Source organism: Thunnus albacares, chromosome 9, assembly GCF_914725855.1.
Source record: "Thunnus albacares chromosome 9, fThuAlb1.1, whole genome shotgun sequence".
Lineage (NCBI taxonomy): Eukaryota > Metazoa > Chordata > Actinopteri > Scombriformes > Scombridae > Thunnus > Thunnus albacares.
The window spans coordinates 23596172-23617859 of NC_058114.1; the positions used below are offsets into that span (position 1 = coordinate 23596172).

Here is a 21688-nt window from a genome sequence, read left to right on the forward strand (position 1 = left end):
TTGATCATGTTCAGAGCAGAACTGCTGACTCTTTTACAGTCTTAAAAGTTCAAATAGAACTTGTGCTATTCTTTGCTTATCTAAGAGTCAGCTGAAGAAACAGACAAGTCATTGTGCTAAAGCTAAATGAAAATGTATGGGATCTATTTTTTAGGATTCTATTCTCATCTAGAAAGCACAGTAATAGTAAAAAGAATATTATGAAATATTCAAAATCATGTCTACCTAATGCTCAGTGTCGTAAGGTGCTGGAGTGTAAATTCAAAAGATACAGAAAAAAAGACTAGGGCTATATAGATTTGTGCACACTATTATTTTATGAACAGGACAGAAGATCTACCATGACCTCAATGCCTTCCAATGTAGTTTACTTTTAACTTTAATTATTTTTTACAGACTTTCTAAACTTCCAGTATATCTATTATACATGTTGTATATTTTTATATTTAAAATATTGTAGATATAATTAAAATACAACATTCTATGGTTCTGTTTCTCTTTTGTAAAATAAATAAATAAGGATATATTACTTACTCTTGGTTTTACTCGATGAAGAGCAAGTTCTTTTGTCATAATGGTGTCCCTCTGGCGAACATACATACAAATAAATAAAAGAAAAAGAGAAAGAAAGAGAAAGTGGGAGAAAAATAGTATGAGAACTCCCAGGAAGTTCCAGTTGTCCTTCCTTTACTAGAATTCCCCATAATTAAAATCATACAATCATTCGATGTACTGTATAACTTCTCAAAAATCAGAGTACCCCCTGAGGTCAACAACAAAGCTCAAGCCTCATGTGAATGTCAGATGTGGCAGCAGATTGCTTTGTGGTGTCTTGGAAATGTTTGGGCTCTGAGCTCAGTGCCAGAGCAGACACAAGCATTATGGATTTCTCTGCTAAATGTCTTAAAGTGGAATGTCCCGGTGTTTTACAGTGTGCATCTTTGATGTTAAAAACTACAGTAACTTGAATAATTTCAAGATTATAACGTTTACCGAGGGAATTAAAAATGTCGAACATTTTAACTCTGTTTTCCCTTGTCTAGATTATTTACAATTTGTTATTAAATCAGTGCATAATCCACAGCACAACCTCTAATGTCAAAAATCAGAAACAGATACAAGGAACCTTTTGGTAAACAAGAAATAAACTATTCTTGATCTGGCTAGTTGCACCTAAGTGTGATCCCTCACTACCCACATGCTCGATGCCTGTCTGCTACAGATGGATTACTTTTGGGCCTGTATTCTCCTCCCTGTATTAAATTAGGTATGGTTCAGCCGAGGTTGTCATATCCTGAGTGAAGCGTTGAGTTGAGCTGTGCTGCGTGGACGTGCCCTGAGCTGAGAACACCACTCTGTGAGCCAGGCACCCAAGTAGGATGTTCTCAAGTGGAGGAACCTAATCTTTCCCAGCAGGGATCCAAGCAGCTCTGTAAGTGTATGAATAGAGATAATATCTCTATAATGAGGCCTGTTTTGTACCATCAAAGTCTTCAAAAGGGTCTGAAACCCGACCTCCCTCCTAGTTCTGACAATCCCTCAGTAATAGCTCCCTATTATTAATTGTGCCTGCTAAGTCCTTGTCTCTGTCTTTCTCGCTCTTTGCTCTTGTAGTTGTGTTTTAGCTACTCACCCTTGACCTAGTGCTTTTAAGTGTACTGACATACTGTTCGTTTGTAACTCGGTGCTGGAACGGTATTTGTTTTCCTTTTTTTTTTTTTTTTTTTTTTTACAATAAAACAGTTTCCAGATACACAACAATTTGCCTTTTCTAACTGTAGACGCTAAGGTGCAAAGAGTTACACCACTCACATAAGGAAATTATCTCATACATATTATCCACGGGCAGTAAATTCTTTTAATTTCAGCGATTATGCAATTTATCCTGTCAGCACATCCAACGCTGCATGTGTTGTTGGTACAGACCCAACGCAGGTGTGCTTGATATCTTTTAACAGTCTGCTGTGGTTGGCTGACAACATCCGGACGTGGTTGAGGAACTGACCAGACCACGACAACTCAGCCCCACTGAGGAAATGGCCCTTTGCATATCCTGCTTCGTGACCATTGTCTATTGTCAGTTTATGATAAGTGGGTCGTCTATCTGATGCTGTGAAGAGTTCTGAGAGATCCAGCCTCCCAGTTCTTCACAGGATACTATAACAAGTTGAGATCCAACTGATAATGGTGTTTGATGAAAAAAATGTGACTTGTCAGGGCAATTAAACATCTGTGTGCTGCTAATCTGATGTACCAGAAGCACACACAGGGTGTAGATAGAACAGGATGGTAGTAGTGAAGATAGGAAATATACTTTGTTGACTCAGCATTTCTCCTGATGAGAACGAAGAGTGATGAAGCTGAAGTAGATACAGTGGCTGAGCATTGAGGTTTACCTAACGTCATTAAAGTCTGAAGGATACATGATTCTCTCTAATTATTCTATTAAGATACACTTGTAAATAGTAGCATGACACATCCTAAGACATTTCAAGACTGACTCACTAATTGAATCCATCTTAAAATGTTTGTGGGGAAACCCAGTAAGAGCTGTGTGAGTCATAACAGTCCAGTAAAGCCCTGTGCATAAGCCTGAAGGGTCATTTAGATGTCTGTCTTACTGTAATGGACAGTAATGGACATAAAAAGTGTGATGTGATTTTATAATTAATGTTTGTATCAGTGCTCTGAATGTTTACAGCAGGCCGTAAAAAACCTTAACGTGCTGCTTGTCTCAGCTCAAGCCCTCAAGTATAATTTAAAAAATATGTTCAATAAAGTTTCCAAATTCAGCTCCAAATATGACTCTTGGTTGTCTTGGATGTCACATATGTGGAGGCTCATGAGGAAGTTACTTAAGGAGCGGTTTTTTCCACATGGGACAGGTCACTAATTCCATGTAAGAGGTGCAAACACACACACAAGAGACTCACTTGCACACACAGACGCATGCCAATGGCATTTACCAACACAAGCATCTCAAAGATAAGTATCTCCATCAAGTTTCCCTGGCCAGGTGAAGCAGTTTCAAAAACAGCCCTCTCTCCATCTGTTAAACAAATAGGGAGCCCCTACAAAGGTGTGCAAAAGAATCCACATGATCAAAGTGTATGAGAATGGCAGCCTTGTCCTGGCCTGGCCATTATCAGGCCCCATGAATGCCTGTCTTCTCCTCTTTTGTCGGCCGAGGCATTGACAGTCACTCACCCGGCAATGACTGTCACACCAGCGCAAAGAGCCAGCCGCCGACAGGGGCCAACCACATCAAACGAGGCTGTCAAGGGGCCCTGCTCGTGAACCGTGGCAACAAACACCTCCTGATCCTCACCTACAGCTCAGCAGCAGACACCCACCGCTGTGCTCTCAGCCACTGCCTCCACTGAGAAAAGATGTACTGCCTGGACCTCATTTCCCTCTCTGACCCCCCCCCTCCCCTTTCCCCGTCAAGTAGTGCTTGTGTTAACCTCCAGCCTGCCGAGACACAAAGGGCTGCTAAAGTGTTTAAGAATGCTTTATGGATGCATGACAAGGGGAGGCTGACACTGCTGGGGGTCAGAAAGCATACAGGATGTGAATAAGATAAATTCAGTTCTTACTTTCAATTTGGTGCTGAGTCACACTCGATTTAAACTGTATGATGTTTGAACTTCAAAAGTCGAATGGAAAAAGAAGACAGTAATTTTCAATAGTCTGTAGCGACGACTTTGGTCTTCCAAGTCAGCATGAGTGCACATTACATGTGATAACATACTACTGACTAAAAGAATATAACTTCTTATGTAGTGATTTTTTTCCCTCATTGAATGAGATGTTTAGACAAGCAAATATATGTACATCTGTCTACATTTTTGTGGCAGTTTTCAGTGGCTGTTTATACATCTACAAAGTTTGAGACATTGTAAATTCATTTTTACATTTACACTGAAAGGCCTATGCAAAATAATTTACAACTTTGCTATTTTAATATCTATGTCTACAACAACACTATTAGATTGAATGACAATGTATCACTTGAACCATCTATAATGAGAGTAAATGCAGGAGAAAACCTACTACAGGTAGTAAATTTAGTACTGGACAAAGTGATTTTGCAGTATATATATATACACACTCAAGAGCTAGTCATATAATGTGCTGACGTCAAAGTTGCATGAGCAAAAAATTGACACCTAAAAGGATGATATATGTATGAGGGGTGGGAAATGATATTAATGCAGATATACTGTACATGCCAATGTGAGACAAAATGTGCTGCATATCATTGTAAGGCTTTGCTCTCTATTCCTATACTGTGGTGAGACTGCCACCTGTAGGCCAAACACTGCACCATCCATTTCAAACTACTTTATACTAAAGATCCCCTCCAGCTATGTTTTATGACATACAAATACTCTGCTTTGAATAATAATTTGTGTCTGATATAGTTTTTCCACAATAAAAGTTAATAAATTTTATCTTGTGAAAATTACATCTACTCATTTTCCCTCATTAAAAATCCAGAATCTATGAATATATGAATATTTTTCATTTCAGAAGTTTTCCTGCTGGACACAAGATGGCTCCTACTTCACTGTAAAATCCATTCTCAGTGTATGTGCACTGGAGGCTTCACGTTTCCACATCACACCAGTGTTGGCCAACCTACATTGGTTACCAATAGAATTGATTTTAAAATTATTTTAATTACCTATGAAGCGCTACACGGGCTGGCCCCACTCTATATCTCTGAATTATCGTGTCCCCTGGCCACGGGGAGGTCATTGAGGTCTAATGACCAATGCCTTCCGAAATCTAGGCTTAAAACCGTACTTTCGCGGTTGTGGCCCACATCCTCTGGAACCGTTTTCCCCTAGTAATAAAAAACTACAGTCAGTCAATAGTTTTAAGAAGCTCTTAAAAACTCACCTGTTTCGTAAGCACTTTATCTCGTAATGTGTGATTGCTTTCTGTATTGCTTTCACTGGTTTTATTGTTGTATCTGACTTCCGTGTACTTTTTATGGTTTCATTGTTTTTATATTGACCTTACGTGTTGTTAAACTTTTTATTTATTTATCTATTTTTTTCCCCTTTTTATTCTATTTTATATTTCTCTCCATTGTTTGCATTGTGCAGCACCCTGTAACTCTGGTTTTGAAAGACGCTTTATAAATAAAGTTTACTTTACTTTACATATTTGCGTGAGTTGAATATTGGTACGGGATCAGTTTCCAGATTAGTTGTAATGTCACAAATCATGCTGGTAGGCCCACAACTCTAACTTATATTTTCAATTAGCACAGAGAAACTTTCCACTTTCAGCAGATGAATGTGAAAACAACCTTTTAGTGTCAAACTGCACATACGTCATTCTGCACAGTGAAGCTCAAACATTCAACTGAAGGAACAAGAAGAAAAACACATTTTTTTAACCACCGAAAAGCCAGACAGGTAAAGAGAAACATAAAAAGCCAACTCTGAGGAAAAAAAATACTAGAAGAGAGAGGATAAAATATAGATTTAACATAATCTCAGTAACAACTAAATTTGTCTAATATGTATATATCACTAGTCCTTTAAATCTCTCTACTTTTGGCCTGAATCAAGACTAAATATCATCTTCTAAGCAAGGTAAGAGGAACAAATGCTGCACTCGATTTATCTGCAATCTTCTCTCTAGGCCTTAATCTACGACGATAGCTCCTCGCGATTAGCTTGGTCTATTTTAAAAATGGCTGCTTAGTGCTTAGAAGTAACGCGGTTATTGCATGTCAACATGTCACTCCTCAGAGTATGTGCCTTTGCCAAATGTCTGAATCGTCGCAGTTTATTTGAAAAGTGTGCTTTTCGTGAGTCTGTTGTGGGCTGCTGTCGGCTGTGTCTGTCGATAAGAAACGGCGCAGTCAGACGGATATCAGGTGAGTTGAAGGATATTCAGTCACGGATAGACACACAGCAATAACTTAGCTGCAGTATGAATGACAAGTTTGACTTTAATGTCCATGTTCTTACATGTTCGTGTAACCCAGGTTTTACCTAATAGTTAATATAAGGTTAAACGAACTAATAGCTAGTTTAGCCTGCTTTAACAGTGACCGTTAAGAGAGGACATTTTGTTGTTGGACATGAACTTGACGGTTAGGTTGAGAGTTCCTCCGGGTGTTTCGGTTTAACGACTGACCGTCTGAACCGGTGACTTTCAGCCGGATGTGTCCGTGGTTGTCGTGGTGACGGCAGCTGTTGAAAACACGAACAGGACAAGTAGGTGTCCTAGTAAAAACCAAAATCAATTTTAGTTGAAGGTCCCCTCTAGACATGTTTTAAGATGTATATAAAATACTCTACTTTGAATAATAATGTGTGTCTGATATGTTTTTTCCACAAAAACAAAACAAAAAACAGTTCAATTATCTTGTTAAAATCCTTCAAAATTACATCTAGTCCTTCTCCCTCATTAATAATTCCAGATTCTATGACTATGCAAATATATTTCATTCCAGAAGTTTAACTTCTCGACACAAGATGTCTCCTTCTTCACTGTAAAGTCCATTCTTAGTGTTTCTGCACTGGTTTCCACATCACACTTGTATAAGTTGAATATTGAACCAGAATTGGCCTCCAAACTATTCATGATGTCACAAATCATGTTTGTAGGCCCGCCTCTTAAAATTGGATTTTCAATGACCACAGAGAAGCTCTCCAGCAGATGAATGTGGAAACAGTCTTCTAGTGTCAAACTCTGCACATACATCATTCTGCACAGTGAAGCTCAAACATCCATTGTAGGAACAAGAAGAAAAACACATTTTTGAGTGGAGGGGGACTTGAATCAGTGCATACTCATCTGTGTTTATTATCTATACTAACAATCTAGGAAGTTACATTGTGCTAGGCAAGAAGCATTTACCTCTTGTTTCATATAATGAAGGAAGCAAAAAAATAGCATAGTAGTTGGGATTTCATACCATTATCCTCAATGGGAAGGTGGCTCACTTTCAACCAATTAACCTGCTGTGTCATTGTGTACACACTAAAAGTACAGTTTGTGCCTAAATATTGTGTAAACTGTGTGGTCACACGGCCAGTAGTCACCCGGTTTGGGTTTGACCATCAGTGTGGGATACCCCAACGAGATTCAGCATTTACTCTCTAGAAAGCTATTTAAAAGGATTGATTTCAGAAAAAGTAAGTTAAGAAATGTGAATGCTTCTCATCAGCAACACCATTTAATTTACATAATGTAAGACAAAAAGGACCAGATGAATATATACTGTGTTGAACATGCAATTTAAGATAATTTAAGGCTTTTACGAGGACACCTACAACAGCTGCCATCGCTATGAGCAACCACAACACATTTAGCTGAAAGTTGCCACTGAAGAGGGTCAGTCGTTGAACCGAAACACTGGTCAGAACTGGCTTTTAAGTTGCATTTGTTTATGTGATAACCTCAGATGATATATCTGTCACTCATTTTGATGGAGACTCTGTGAGAAAACTTCCTGTGCTGCCAGAGATCCTTCATAGCATCCTCATTTTTAGCCCCTTTTTGTAATCATTGAAAAGATTTTACATGTAATTGCCCATGAACTGCAAGCACTAAGTAGAGAGCCCTATTAGTAGTTTTACTATTACATTTAGTAGCATCATAGTGTAGCAACATATGCAGTAAAAGACAAAAGCCAAGCCTGAGATGTTGATTATTGTTGAATTGAAATTGGTCAGGAAGTGGAGATGTATTTTTGCAAGATGTTCTTCTGCAGAATTTAAGCACTACTTGTTTACTCACTGTTTTTGTTTGATTGTGTGTGTGTTGTTTTATTTTTAGAGACACCACTGCTGCTTCAAAGAAGAAATATTTCATTTGTAATCCCAAAGGCAGAAGATGCAAAGAAACGTGTGCTGAAACAGTCTCAGCTGTTAGATGGTATGTTGTTCAACCAGACAGGTGTGCTACATTTGTCCTACTACCACATTTTTAACCTTGAAATACCTGGTATGTTGTGTGGTATTGAACACAATCAATTGCACTGTCATAAAATCTAAATGTCTGAGCTGTCATATTCTCTGACAGTTCTCTGACAAGTTTTCTTCTCTATGTGCTCTCAGTCTCAACTTTCACTTTACTCTTTTGTCCATTACTCTTGTCCTGATAGCACTTGCTAGGTAGTGCTAATCAGTCATTGGTGGTGGCATTGCCAATGAAGCCTATAGTGCTTTCTGTATTTCATTGTGTTGCTCTGAAAAGGGAAGTTAACTCACTGTAGATGTCTTTTCTATTTCTCCCTCCAAGTGCTAGATGCCAGGATCCAGCAACTCCAATCTGACATCATTCTAGATGTTCATCAAGCAAAGGTGGAATTTGTTAAAGCCCCTTCCTCTGGGAGGGTTTTATCTGGTAGGGGTGCCAAAAGCACACCTCAGGAGAAAGGTGACATTCCTAAATCAGGACAGATTATCGGTAAAGGAACTTCTAAATCCCAGCCCAGCCGCTGGATGGAAAAATTAACTCAGGAGAAAAAAAAGAAACAACAGCACCTGAAGAATGTCAAAGAGAAACCAGCAGCAAAATCTAAAGGTAGCAAAAGCAACTCAATGCTCCCTGGTACGACACATAAAACTATTTCTACCACAGCTAAAAAGACTGCACCCTTGATTAAGAAGAGCAGAGGTCACATGAAATTGTCTGATGAAATTCGTGCTGCAGTTTCTTCTACTGCTACCACCTCTGCTGCCGCTGCTGCAGCAGGGACAGCAGCCATGTCACACAAAGTGTCTAAGGGGAAACGGAAGGACTCTAAAAAGAAAGACTCTAAAAATCAGGTTTCTGGTGAAGAGGGCCAAAATCAGGCTGTTACTGATGCCCAGTCCAGGGCTAAGGAGCTAGCCGAGGTGGAGGAGCTGGAGAGGAGGCTCAGTCAACAAGTGAGCCAGTGGACATCTTCTAGTAACCCAGAGCACCTACATGTACAGGAGAGCGGTGAAGGAACTGCATGTGGGGACATCCGGTTGAGCATTCGCTCTTACCTGGAGGCGACTGTGTTTGCGGGGGACGTTGAGCGAGCACACTGTTTCCTGCTCAGCCAGCACAGAGTTATGAGTCGACGTAAACATCTCAGCACAGACATCTACAACATCATGATGAGGGTCTGGGCCAAGAAGGTCAGATCAAAAACTATGTTTTTTTTTCACTGTCTTTGAAAACTGGGCTTATGTGGTTTTGGCTATGGCCTTTTATACCTCTGAGACAAAATACAGTGTAAAGTATGTGTGACAGTAACAATTTCAAGGTTTGACTGAGTTTAAAATAAACTGAACACAGCCTATTATTAACTACAGCACTTTATAGCATTTAGCAATATTTTTGTGGGGATGCTTAACCAACCAAAACACTGAACTAAGTTGAGGTAACTGGTCACACTGGTTCTTGAAGGTTTAAGGAAGTTTTTAAATATCTAGTGAAAGATGAAACGCAAACAACTGCATTCATCATTATAATTACACTGGTACGAACTAACTTACTAATGATGGCAGGAAAACAGTAATTTGTCACTTACAAATGACTAAAACTGTGTAAGTGTGGTTCTCTGGCAGTAGAGGGTGTTTTTATGACACCTTATAAGGAAACCGCATCAGTTAAATGAGTCATTGTCCAGCTGGAAGGAGTTGGTGTTTCCTTATTGTCAATAAACTTTTCTCGCATGTCTCTTTCTGTGTAGGGAACATTGAATCAGATTGGTCGCATGTTTATTCTGTTAGAGGAGGCCAGTCTGAAGCCAAACCTCGGATCCTACTGTGCTGCTCTGGAGTGTATGGGCCGCAATCCCAACTGCCCTCCACGAGTCATCACTAGGTATGCGCACACACACACACACACATGCAAACACATACTACCCATGAATCTCCAAGAATCATATAGAATTTTGTTTGTGATAAATCGTATTTGACACATTTGTTTGGTATTTTTTGATATTTCATAAGTGGGGTGTTACTGGAGGGCCACAAGACTGAGTTTTGAAAGGAGAACTTGTGGCAATACTTAGACTTACCAGCAGGGGTCATGTTAGCATCATGGTTTTCACTTTTGAAACACCCTGTCTGAGTTCTGGCACAGACTTTATTTAGCATTGTTGCAATGACTGTCATTAAGGATGACTGCTTTTATCTTAAAATGTTGTTGGGGGAAAAAGCATATTGTGTCTCTGAGGCAAGCATATAGTTTTTGGTGACGTACTCTCTAGTAGTGGCAAGTTAGTCAACCCGTTTTAACAGCACAGACTGCATTTACGTCTTGTTGAGTTGTATAGATGTCAAGCAGCTATTTCTTGGTTTTGAAAATGTTTGTCTTCGTCAGTGTGCGTTGATTCTATCTTGTGTATCTTGTGTTCTCCATATATGGATATTTCTATGACACAAAATCAACTGTCAAATACCATACACATTCTAATATTTAGACCAGGATAATGTTTTTACACATTTTACATCTTACAAATAAATATAATATGTAGCACAGCATCTCATACAGTTTGTAACCACAAAAAACAGCAGAACACAGCGGGATTCAAGATGAAAGAGGTAAATCAGCCTCATGTCCAGTGCACTCTACACAAATAAGTAATATGTGACTTGTCTGTAATGTATGCTCCTTCTCCATAATTCCAATTTAAAAGTTTACTTAAAATGTAGAAGTTGTATAAAAATATATTTCATATTACAATATTACTATCATATTTTTATTGCCACGTGTTTTTTATGTTGGTGTTGGTTTGCTTTGATTTTCATTTTATTCTTTACAAGTTTTTCTTGCTAAATTGGTTCTAAATTGGTAAAATGTTCTCCATGAGGATTTGTTAAGTTTACCTTTGTTCCCTTTGCCATCATGGCTACGTCATGACCTGCACAGTTGTGAAAACTCAAGTTGTCTTGTGTATCGATTGTAAATGAAGGCATGCTTTATTTTGAACGGTATGGAAACAGTATCAGTGTTCAGTACAGATAAAAGTATTGCTGATTCCTTTCCCTGGAGGGCTGATGTTGTTTTTATAGCGACTCAGCATTGAATTATTGTTTCTCAAAAATGTTGTTGATTTTGGAAGCCTCTTTGATAATTATCGCTTTTCACAAGGCCACATAAAATTGTTTTGCTTGTGGCAGCATGCTGACACATTGTTAATGAGGCTGGCTTAGACTAATTGTCAAAAGACTGCAGAACTCCGATGATATGGATTGTTTTGTATTTAATTTCTTTTTACTCAGAAAACCTTGCAATTATTTGCAACTTTTTTCATCAAGGACAACTTTGACAGCCAGTAGCCAAGTTGTGTCTAAACGGTAACTAGGTCATCCTGACAAATCACTGTTAAGTATTATTAATTGAGTTGTTATGTCACTGACTGTGTGTCAGCCCCACACTTAGATTTATTGCATGACATTTAGCACACATAGACCCACTGGGCACAGCTCAAAGCTTCAAGAGAAAACTACATGTGTCACAGTGTGTGTTCCTGTTTGATGGCAGCCAATACAATCAGCAGGACTGCTGCCAACGCAGTGGCAGGGCTAATATTGAACTCTCTTTTTTTTCAGATGACACTAACATTAGTCTGGAGTTATTATAGCAAGAAAAAAACTACAGAGCACAGTGGGTGTTTGTTTTATTTACCTTTTATCTAACTTTCACAGGCTGTATTTCAAGACTTCATACATCATAATAACATGGTGTACAGGGCTGTTGTACTCCAAAAGCTCTTCTGATAGCAGGTCATTTTCTAACCCTAGGAGGACACAAGTAGTGTCCTTTGTGGCCGTCAGAATCCCCCAATCCCTTGTGTGCTTGTCAGATGTGGTACATTCAGGCAGTACTTCTCAAATCCACTGAAGAAATGCCAGAGACTTGTCCATCAGAGGGCACTCACAAGTTGATTTTACGCAGTAAAATGCTCAGTACAGATCTCCTCCTTAGTTTGGTCCTAGTGTTTACTATTACTTAAAAATGGTACATTGTTGCCAGTTGTAAAAAATATCAAAACTCAGGTGCACATGGAACATGAAACCATGCTTGGTTGCTACTTTGTTTACTACTTGAAGACAACTTCCCCTTGGTAAACTTTTGAGAGTTTTTTTAGTTTACGAGTTGAAAAGGACTGCTTGAATGCATTGTTAGTTTTTTGGTTGTGTGAAATTAGGCCATCACATTTTGGGAGAAGACATACCTTCAGCCTACAGCTCTCAGTCTTCTGAAGGTTTGACCTTCATAGGCTATGTCCTTTTAAAGGTGTCAGCGTGTGAATTGGGAAACAGTTAGTTTCTAATTACACCATGCAAAATAGCCCACTCCTACTACTTGATTTTGTAGTGAAATGATGAGATCTTATCACTTCCCTCATGTCACCGCAGGCTTGATAGTTGTTTGAGAGCTTCGTCAGCCTCAGTCACGCCGAGCGCTGTTGCACAAACCACACAAACACACAGAAGCTCACGCATACTTTCCTCTTGGGGCCTGGGGACATCACCCTATGCAGTGTGGTACAGTAGTGGGACAGATGGCAGGGCACTGGGGTTGTTGGTAGGTATCTGGTTGGTCCATCGATCACTGTAAACTGATGCCTATATGACATTGTTCTGCAGTAGTGCACTCCTGCTCAGTCTCTCAGCCTATCTTTTCTCTTACCCTCTGTTCCCTCTCCTTCTCATTATCATCATTTTCTCTGTCACTCAGTTTGTTTGTTTGTCTGCCAATTTCTTTACTGTGCTCCCCTTTATTAGGGCCCAACCACCGTACTCTCCTAATATCACTCTCGCCTCTGAAGTCTCCCCTGCAGCAGCCTTGCCCTCAGTGTACCAATCTGTTCCCACTCTCACACACACACATGCCTCAGACTCACACACACACACTTATCCCTTTAAGTTTTCCCTTTGTAAGTGCTGTGTCCTCCAGAGCTCTTTGCTCCCTAGGGTGCAGCAGAGCAGTCACCAGGCTGATTATGCTCTATCTTTCAACCTCTCTGCCCTCTTTGTTCCTCTGGACCACACTGCCAGCACCCGGACTAATCCTCTCTTTGTTCAAGGCTCTCTCATTTACTCAGACCAAAATTGCACGTTGCATCAAAAGACACTCCAAGGCATGAGTGAGAATACTCAAAAATGTGACCTCTTTGGTTTGCTTTAGAAATATTCCCAAACACACTGCATAACTTTAAACAGTAGACACATGACTTGTATCTTGTACTACAGTTCCTTCCTCATATTATTCAACCATTATGTGCAGAACCCTGCTTACTTCTGATTAGATTAAATCGGGGGAAGTTGCTGAGCCAGGATTTCCTCCAGATGGTAATTAGCGTGCTGCTGTTTATAATTGTCTTGAGGAAAAGGTGTGCGGGGTGAAGCAGAGCTCTCTCATCCTCTCTGGTCGATGACAAATGTTTTTTCCGCACCTATGTCTCTTGGCTCAGTCATGTAGTTCTCTTGTTAACCTCTAGGGTGCAGTGCAACCAAACACGGTCCTCAGGTTCCTCAATCATTGTTGGGCAGGGGCATCACACCTCAAAGTATGCATAACACTAACAAGGTTTTACCCTGGAGACAAGAGATAAGATACCTGTTTTAAAGAAAGATTAATTAAACATGTAAAGATACTGCATAGTGCACACTGTAGGTCCTACAAATAGCCTACAGTACCTTTTGTCTGTGCTTCACTGAATGTCAGACATGGTAATAATACTGTATGGCCTATATTATGGAATATCAGAATATCAATGTGCAGCATAAATAATAACAATACATATTAAAATTTATAAATGATTTACACAAACAAAATATTCATTTCAGTTCAGCCACAAATCACAGAGGAGTAAAGATCCACCAGCCTGAAAATATTCGTTCACAGGCCTTGTTAGGTATCACATATATAAAATTGAGTTATGAAATAATCATACTGCTATACCTCTCATTTGTATTCCAGAGACTGGTTGCACATTGGCATTACCTGCATTGTGCAGTCCAGTCATGGAGACTGTGCTCTCTCTAGGAGATCTCTAGGAGATTCTGTTTAAATAAACATTTCACTGATGTCGTCAGTGCCCATCTGTCTCTGGATCAAACTCACACTTTCAGTCTGACAGAGAGGCCTGTCAATGCAAATACTTAAATTGATATTCTGCCACTGTCGATTATGCTGGGGGAGACATATACAATGATCCCACAGACGGGGGTTTTTTCAAAACCTGAATTAATCAGGGAAACAGAAAGTTATCTGATTATCTTGGTCCCATTCCCACATCAAGAGGCAGGTCAGAAGGTTGTGAACTCTGAACTTGTGATCAAATGCCAAAGTCTTTTCCATCATAATAACAATATTCTCCCTCATAAATGAAAATCGACTTCTTGTGTCATCTGATGGGCTTGTTTAGCTTTCTGAATGCTAAAACTGAATAAATATCGAAACTAACCTCATAGAGAGGTATAGTAATAACTTTTTGCCACAGAGTTGGAAATAGATTATTCTAGGAGAAGAGAAAGGATAGAAACTGGTGGACACAAGTTTTAGAAGTGTATGTTTTAATGGTTGTTATGTATTGGTTATTTTTATGTACAATTAATACACATGCTGTTGAGAAAAGCTAACATCTGGGACTTCTAAACTGCTAAAACATTTGTTCGCTATTCTGAGGAAAGAATTAACTTGAAAGACAGTAAACTAAAAAGCCTTTTTGTTTGCATTTTGATATACAGTATGATACACAATAGTCTGTTTTATGGAAACACAGCTGGTCTCTCTTCCCCCCACATCAGCAAGCTGAATTACAGTGAGTTAGCTGAAGAGCTAAGCTAACTCTAATGGCTTACTGTGATTTAAACCGTTTTGATATGTTGCAGCCTTATGCTAAAATTGTTTTGTTTTTTTCCTTTCATCAATCCACACTCAATACCCTATAATGACAAAGCAAAAACACAATTTTTCAAAATCTTTGCAAGTTTATTAAAAAGGAAAAACTGAAATATCACATTGACCTAAGTATTCAGACCCTTTGCTATGACATTATGACATTGCTATGACTATAAATTTAGCTCAGGTGCCTCCCATTTCTCTTGATCATCTCTGATGTTTCTTCACTTTGATTGGAGTCCGCCTGTGCTAAATTTAATTGATTGGACATTGTTTTGGAAAGGCACACACCTGTCTATATAAGGTCTCACAGCTGACAATGCATATCAGAGCAAAAACCAAGCCATGAGGTTGAAAGAACTGCCTGCAGAGCTCAGAGACAGGACTGTGTTGAGGCACAGATCTGGGAAGGGCTACAAAAAAATTCTGCTGCATTTAAGGTTCCTAAGAACACAGTGGCCTCATTAATTCTTAAATGGAAGAAGTTTGGAACAATCAGGACTCTTTCTAGAGCTGGCTGCCCAACCAAACCGAGCAATCGGGGAGAAGGGCCTTGATAAGAGAGGTGACCAAGAACCTGATGGTCCCTGTGACTGAGCTCCAGAGATCCTTTGTGGAGATGGGAGAAACTTCCAGAAGGACAACCATCACTGCAACACTCCACCAATCTGGGCTTCACGGCAAAGTAGCCAGACAGAAGCCTCTCCTCAGTGAAAGACACAGGAAAGCCTGCTTGGAGTTTGCAAAAAAGTACCTAAAGGACTCCCAGACTGTGAGAAACAAGATTCTCTCGTCTGATGAAACCGAGATTGATCTGTTTGGTCTGGATTCTAAGCGTCATGTCTGGAGGAAACCAGGCACTGCTCATCACCTGCCCAATAACATCCCAACGGTGAAGCATGGTGGTGGCAGCATCATGCTGTGGGGATGTTTTTCAGCAGCAGGAACTGGGGGACTGGTCAGGGTTGAGGGAAAGCTGAATGGAGAAAAATACAGAAATATCCTTAATGAAAACCTGGTCCAGAGCGCCCAGGACCTCAGACTAGGCCTTAGGTTCACCTTCCCACAGGACAATGACCCTAAGCACACAGTCAAGACAACGCAGGAGTAGCTTAGGGACAACTCTGTGAATGTCCTTTAGTGGCTCAGCCAGAGCCCTGACTTGAACCCAATCAAACATCTCTGGAAAGACCTGAAAATGGCTGCCCACTGATGGTCTCCATCCAATCTGACAGCTTCAGGGATCTGCAGAGAAGAATGACAGAAAATCCCCAAATCCAGGGGTGAAAGCTTGTTGCGTCATTCCCAAGAAGACTCGAGGGTGTAATTGCTGCCAAAGGTGCTTCAACTAAGTACTGAGTAAAGGATCTAAATACTTATGCTAGTGTGATATTTCAGTTATTCCTTTTTAACAAATTTTCCAAAACAAATTCTAAAATCCTGTTTTCGCTTTGTCATTATGGGGTACTGTGTGCACAAGGCTGCAACATAACAAAATGTGAAAAAAATAAAGGGGTCTGAATACTCTGAACGCACTGTACATACATGCATCATGGAAAATACAGAGCGGATTTTACAGTACACACAAAAAAGATTTAATTATTGCTAAAAAAAAAAAAAAATACAAAAAAAATTGTATTTTTATTCTAATCTTAATTTTTATTCTATTCTATATTCTAATTATGTGCATCAAAGAGATCTATGTTTTTAAAATAAATCAGCATAGACAAAGCAAGTTCCACAGCTTTGTTGTGTAGAAACCATCATATTATGTAATATGATGTTTGGGTGGCTGTGGCCCATCACAATAATTTATTAATTTTCAGTATTAACCAGATGCTTCTTTGAGATGTGTTTGCTCCAATAAGTGAAATATGAAAGCCAGTAATCTCAGCACCTGGACAAATAAAAGTGGTCTTGGTTTTTCCATTAAAAACTCCAGATATACATATAATATAGGCAAAAACTGACAGTAAAAACCTGGAACTTTGTATGTCCCTGTATATCCAGGTGCCTGATGCAGATGGAGGAGGATAGCCTGTCTTTGGATAATCTCTTCAGCCAGTGTGTGTTCCGGCAAGATGAGAGAGACATGGTGCTGAAGGCCATACACACCGTCCAGCCAGACTACCAGCCCAGCCTCAACCTGACCACCAACCAGAGCTCTTCTTCATTGGTTCAGGACTACTACACACAGGTATTTGACTTGTACCTCATAGGTTACTTACTTGGAAGTTAGTCAATAAATATTAAAATAGAACAGTACTATATACAGATATTCAGTTATTACAGCTGTGTTGACTAAATTGAGATAAATCTCTCAGAAAATGAGTTTATTGTATTTTATAAGGTAAGATATACATGATGGATATTAATTTAATATGACTTGATTTTGCAAATGTTCCTCGATATTCATATACAGTATATTGTCTCAATTACTATATGATGTGTATATATTTGAATATCATCAACATATCAGTGCAAATTAGGAAGAGGAATGGATGTATAATTAGCAGAGAAATACTAGTGGACCTGGCAGTTATCCTTGTGGTATGCCAAAGTTAATTATGGAGCATTCAGAGATTAATGGTTCAGGGTTTATAACTATTAAAAACACTTGTAAGGTGCTGGACTACATACTTGAAACTTGAATTCTTTATTGTGAAGTATCATCCCAGATTCATTATAATCAGGGGGCCAGTCTCTCTTGCGTCTGTAGAAAATAAAATTATCATCTGTTCCTCCAAAATCGTAGCGATAATGTTGTTAGTTTGGGCTGCTGGTCTTCATGCTTAAAATGATCTGAAACTAAATTCACTGTATGTTATAGTGACTGTTACATGCTTTTCTGCACCACTTTGTTACTTTAAAATGATATGATGTATCATAAAGCATCTTTGCCATACATGGATTTCATAAAGAATGTGTTTTCAGTCTAAAAGCAATGAAATTAGTCACAATGATTCATTAACAAACTTAGTGGGGCCTTATGTTAAAAAGTGATAAAGATAAGAGTTATTTTTAAGGCTGATCCTTATGTGTATTTTGCGAGTCAAAGCACCAGAGAGCTGGAAAAAGCTGTCAGAAGGCTCCAGCGTGACTACGAAAGATTTGATTGTCACCCCTTCACAGCCAGACAAGCACTGGCCTATTTATAGTGAGTCAACTCTGCTTTCTAATGGGTCCTCCGCTTTCCTTGCCTCTCCTCCTCTCACCTCTCCTCCCTTTTCCCACCTCCCTTCCCCTCCTGATTCTCACATGATTCATTAACAGCTTTTTGTACAATTGCAGTATTTTTAACCTCAATCCTTGCACCTTATTCACTTTGGTCTTCATCTGAATGACATATTTTTGGTCCTCGTTATTATATTATTGGCCTGGTGTGTGTGTGTGATGGTAGCAATCAGTAGGTCATGTATTTTTATCATAAGAGTGTGGAAGTATGCCACTTAGTGAATGTAAATCAGGTCAAAATTGATTGCTTCATTACTTTTGCCTCCGATTGCATTTGTTAGGTTGACTAACTGGTCAGCTGGTTATGTGACTATGGCTGTGACTTTTTGGCAGGTTGGCTTAATGACTGGAAGGCTGTCCAAATAACTGGTCCTCCGGATGACAGAGTAGCAGCCTGGATGGTCTCTGGAGGATTTTAAATCAGTGTTAGCAGCAGAAACACAGTCTAATTAGAATATTGTTTGTTAGTGTGAGATGGAATTTTGATAAGATGTAGATTGTACAAAATGCAGTTTGATCTAGTTTCAACTTGTCATCGGAGATTGTATGGTATTCTCTCATTTGATTATTTTTTCATTTTGGAACATGCCTTTTTTATCACAATATTTTGATATTGCTTACGAGCTATACTAAGACTAGTTTGTAAACTCTGCTGTCCAGACCTTGCTAATATACCTAGTGAAAGGACTTTGAGCATGGCAGAGTAGGGAGAAGAAGAAAAACATTGCTATAGGTTTAGCAATTTTAATTCATTCAGTTTTATAAGTATTCAAATAAGATTACACATCTGTACTCTTCTGTAGAGTTGTTGTTTTTTTGTTTTTTTGCTGTCTCTTGTACACCAGGAGCTGCAAGTTCGTACTTTCAAAACTATCACACCAGCACATTTTTCACCAGCTATCTATTGATTTCACCCCTGTCTGCCGATAATGAGTTGTTCGCTTCTTAGCCCATTTATTGTTCTGAAATTTTAATATTATACAAGAGCTGTTATAGTGAGCAGTTGATGTTCCATGCCGCCTTTAACTGTCCATGCTAGGTCTCTCTGAGGCCTGATTTATCTCTCTGCAGTCTGTTGTCTGCAGTGAGCTAGTTAAAGTTCATACAGCTGTACTACATCTACTCGTGACTACAACTTTTCCACAGTGTGTACTGATTTTATCCTATGGTGTTTTCCCCCCTGACCAGCTCACTCCCCCTTAAGCCAGCAGGTGACTTTACATTTATTTCTGTTACTGTAGCAAGAGGTTTGCTAATGTCTGTCAAGTCAGTTGCATTGTATGTAATGCAGTCAGTGTAAACCGCTTTGTTTTGGTTGGATGTAAGCAGCAGCCTATCAGGGGTCTGCTAGCAAGGTGTTTAGATTTTAAGGGGTTAATTTAATAAACCTAAATAGATACACATGGCAGTTTAAGTTCTGGGCATTTCTGCTCAGTTTTAGCTTATGTAGACCAAAATGTTTGCTGGATTTATTTTCCATCATGCAAATATTAACTACTTCTAGGTGTTTGACACTCATGTCCAGGCACAATGTAGTATATTTGCTGCTATGAACATCTGATAAAGCACCCACCATGTTTCTACATCTTTTTAAGAGTTTTTTCAGAGAGTAATGAGAGTTTTCTAGCAATACTAAGCTGATGATTGTGAGATTGAAGCTCAGATTAGCACTCTCTTGGCAGCAGAATGAGATGGGTTTATGATTCACTCCTGGCCTGAAAAGTCTCTTTACTATTTGGTATGAATTGATCTTGTCAGGCAATGCTTATACCCAGTGTTGTGTACAAACAACTTCCAAAAATCAAATTGTCACATTTAGGTTAGAGGTGCTTAAAATAAAGGATAGGTTAGAAGTTAAAGTCTGCCAATCTGAGAGGTTAACCTCAGAGTCTTTGTCTGTCTGGTGTGTGTGTGTGTGTGTGTGTGTGTGTGTGTGTGTGTGTGTGTGTGTGTGTGTGTGTGTGTGTGTGTGTGCGTGTGTGTGTGTGCGTGTGTGTGTGTGTGTGTGTGTGTTTTAGAGGGCAGACCACGAGTACCCCAAACTGGACTTTACTCAGGAGGAGCTCCAGGAGCGTTTCAAACAACAGCTCAGCATGGAGCAGGCCTGCACCGTCACCATCGACTCTGTGGAGGCTGCCAAGCCTGTCACTGAAAACATGGCCAAAATGGTAAACAAACCCACCTGTTGCCCTTCTTCATCTTCATCATAATACATACTGTGGATTTGTTGTTCTATGATGCTGAAACTTCTCAAAACATTTTTACAAAATGGAGAAGACTCTGTTGTTGATAATAGTTGGTTTGGGATTCATTTTTGAACGCTAAACCATACCACCGTACTCTAAAATATACTGTACTGTATACTAGTAATATGTAAATTAATTAATTTTTCACAAATCTCACTAGAAACTACCAAATGCCCTCCTTCATAGACCTGTTATATCAGGAAGTAAAAAATAATAGACACACTCTAATTCAAGAGAATGGGAAAGCTTTTGACTGGTACTGTAATTGGCACCCAGTCTACATTTGTACTGTTGCCAAAGCTAATATTTTTAAGAAAAAAATACAAAATTTCCCATAAACCATGTTGCTTCCAACTGCTGGCACACAATGTAAGATGCAGATTGTTGAGCGTGCATAACATCTAATCATCTAATCTCAATGATTTATTGACATTTAAAGTATGTTTTATATTTAAGTGTACCGCTTGTCTCTTTTGAGTAAAGTTTCTCTTTTCTCTGGTTAGAGGAGGAGACATTATATTCCTGTGGTGTGCCTTCTTTCCAACTCTGGCATTTACAGTCCAGCCTGGCTCGTCTGCCTCTGCAGATGGGCTACGTGGGAAGCGAGCAGGCTGAAAGTCCCTGGTGGTCAGGAAGCATTTACAGACAGGCAGGGCAGAATAATAATGTATTGTAATGGAGGCCTCTTGAGAAAACGCAGAGTCACCACTCCATCCACAATCCAGGCTGTGTCTCTTCTTCAGTCAGACTCGGTGAAACTTTTTAGCAGAAGAGTGAACATTAACGCATACATACCCAGATGTGCATGGGTGGCACAATACCTCCACAGAGACACCAACAAACCTGCTTACCACCCAGCAGCTAGAGATGCACATTTTCCTAATAAGTGTTTTATGTTAATTATGAAACGCAAAATCTATCATAAAGCACCAGAAACAGCAGGTAATGATAAAGCTGATACTTGTCCTGACTGCAGACTTAAAGAACAGTTTTTCTCCCTCATTCAAAACACAAAATATGCATTACATTGTGAGACATTGACATTTGGGAAATATGGTGATTTGCTTTCTTGCAGAAAGTTAGATAAGAAGATCCTTACCACTCTCATGTCTGAACAGGTAATTAGCTTAGTTTAGCATTGAGACTTGGGGAAACATCTATCTTGGCTTGGAGCTTGTAACTCATTGCAAAAAATACAACTTGTCGAGCCTGGTTAGCTGTTTCCTTCACTTCCAGTCTTTATGCTAAGCTAAGATAGCCACCTGCTGGCTCTATCTTCATAATTAGAGTTAGCATTAGAAAGCAAATAAGTGTATTTCCCAACTGTGTAACTATTCCTCTAA

At 39.3% G+C, this 21688-nt stretch overlaps 1 protein-coding gene and 1 long non-coding RNA gene across 2 annotated transcripts in view; one reads left to right on the top strand and one right to left on the bottom strand.

Moving 5' to 3' along the window:
- Window positions 1-5706: 5706 nt before the first annotated feature.
- The window catches only part of polrmt (polymerase (RNA) mitochondrial (DNA directed)), a 50410-nt gene continuing 34428 nt past the window's right edge, over window positions 5707-21688 (top strand). The window contains exons 1-6 of the mRNA XM_044361768.1: window positions 5707-5896; window positions 7807-7905; window positions 8272-9140; window positions 9698-9831; window positions 16876-17062; window positions 20118-20267. Coding sequence (XP_044217703.1) covers window positions 5755-5896; window positions 7807-7905; window positions 8272-9140; window positions 9698-9831; window positions 16876-17062; window positions 20118-20267 — 1581 coding nt within the window. The 5' untranslated portion in view covers window positions 5707-5754. The remainder of the gene's footprint in view (window positions 5897-7806; window positions 7906-8271; window positions 9141-9697; window positions 9832-16875; window positions 17063-20117; window positions 20268-21688) is intronic.
- Window positions 7180-17712, bottom strand: LOC122989091. The gene is made up of 3 exons (XR_006404939.1): window positions 17700-17712; window positions 7478-7480; window positions 7180-7282 (listed from the first exon to the last, which is right to left on the bottom strand). It is a non-coding gene; the product is annotated as an uncharacterized LOC122989091 (long non-coding RNA).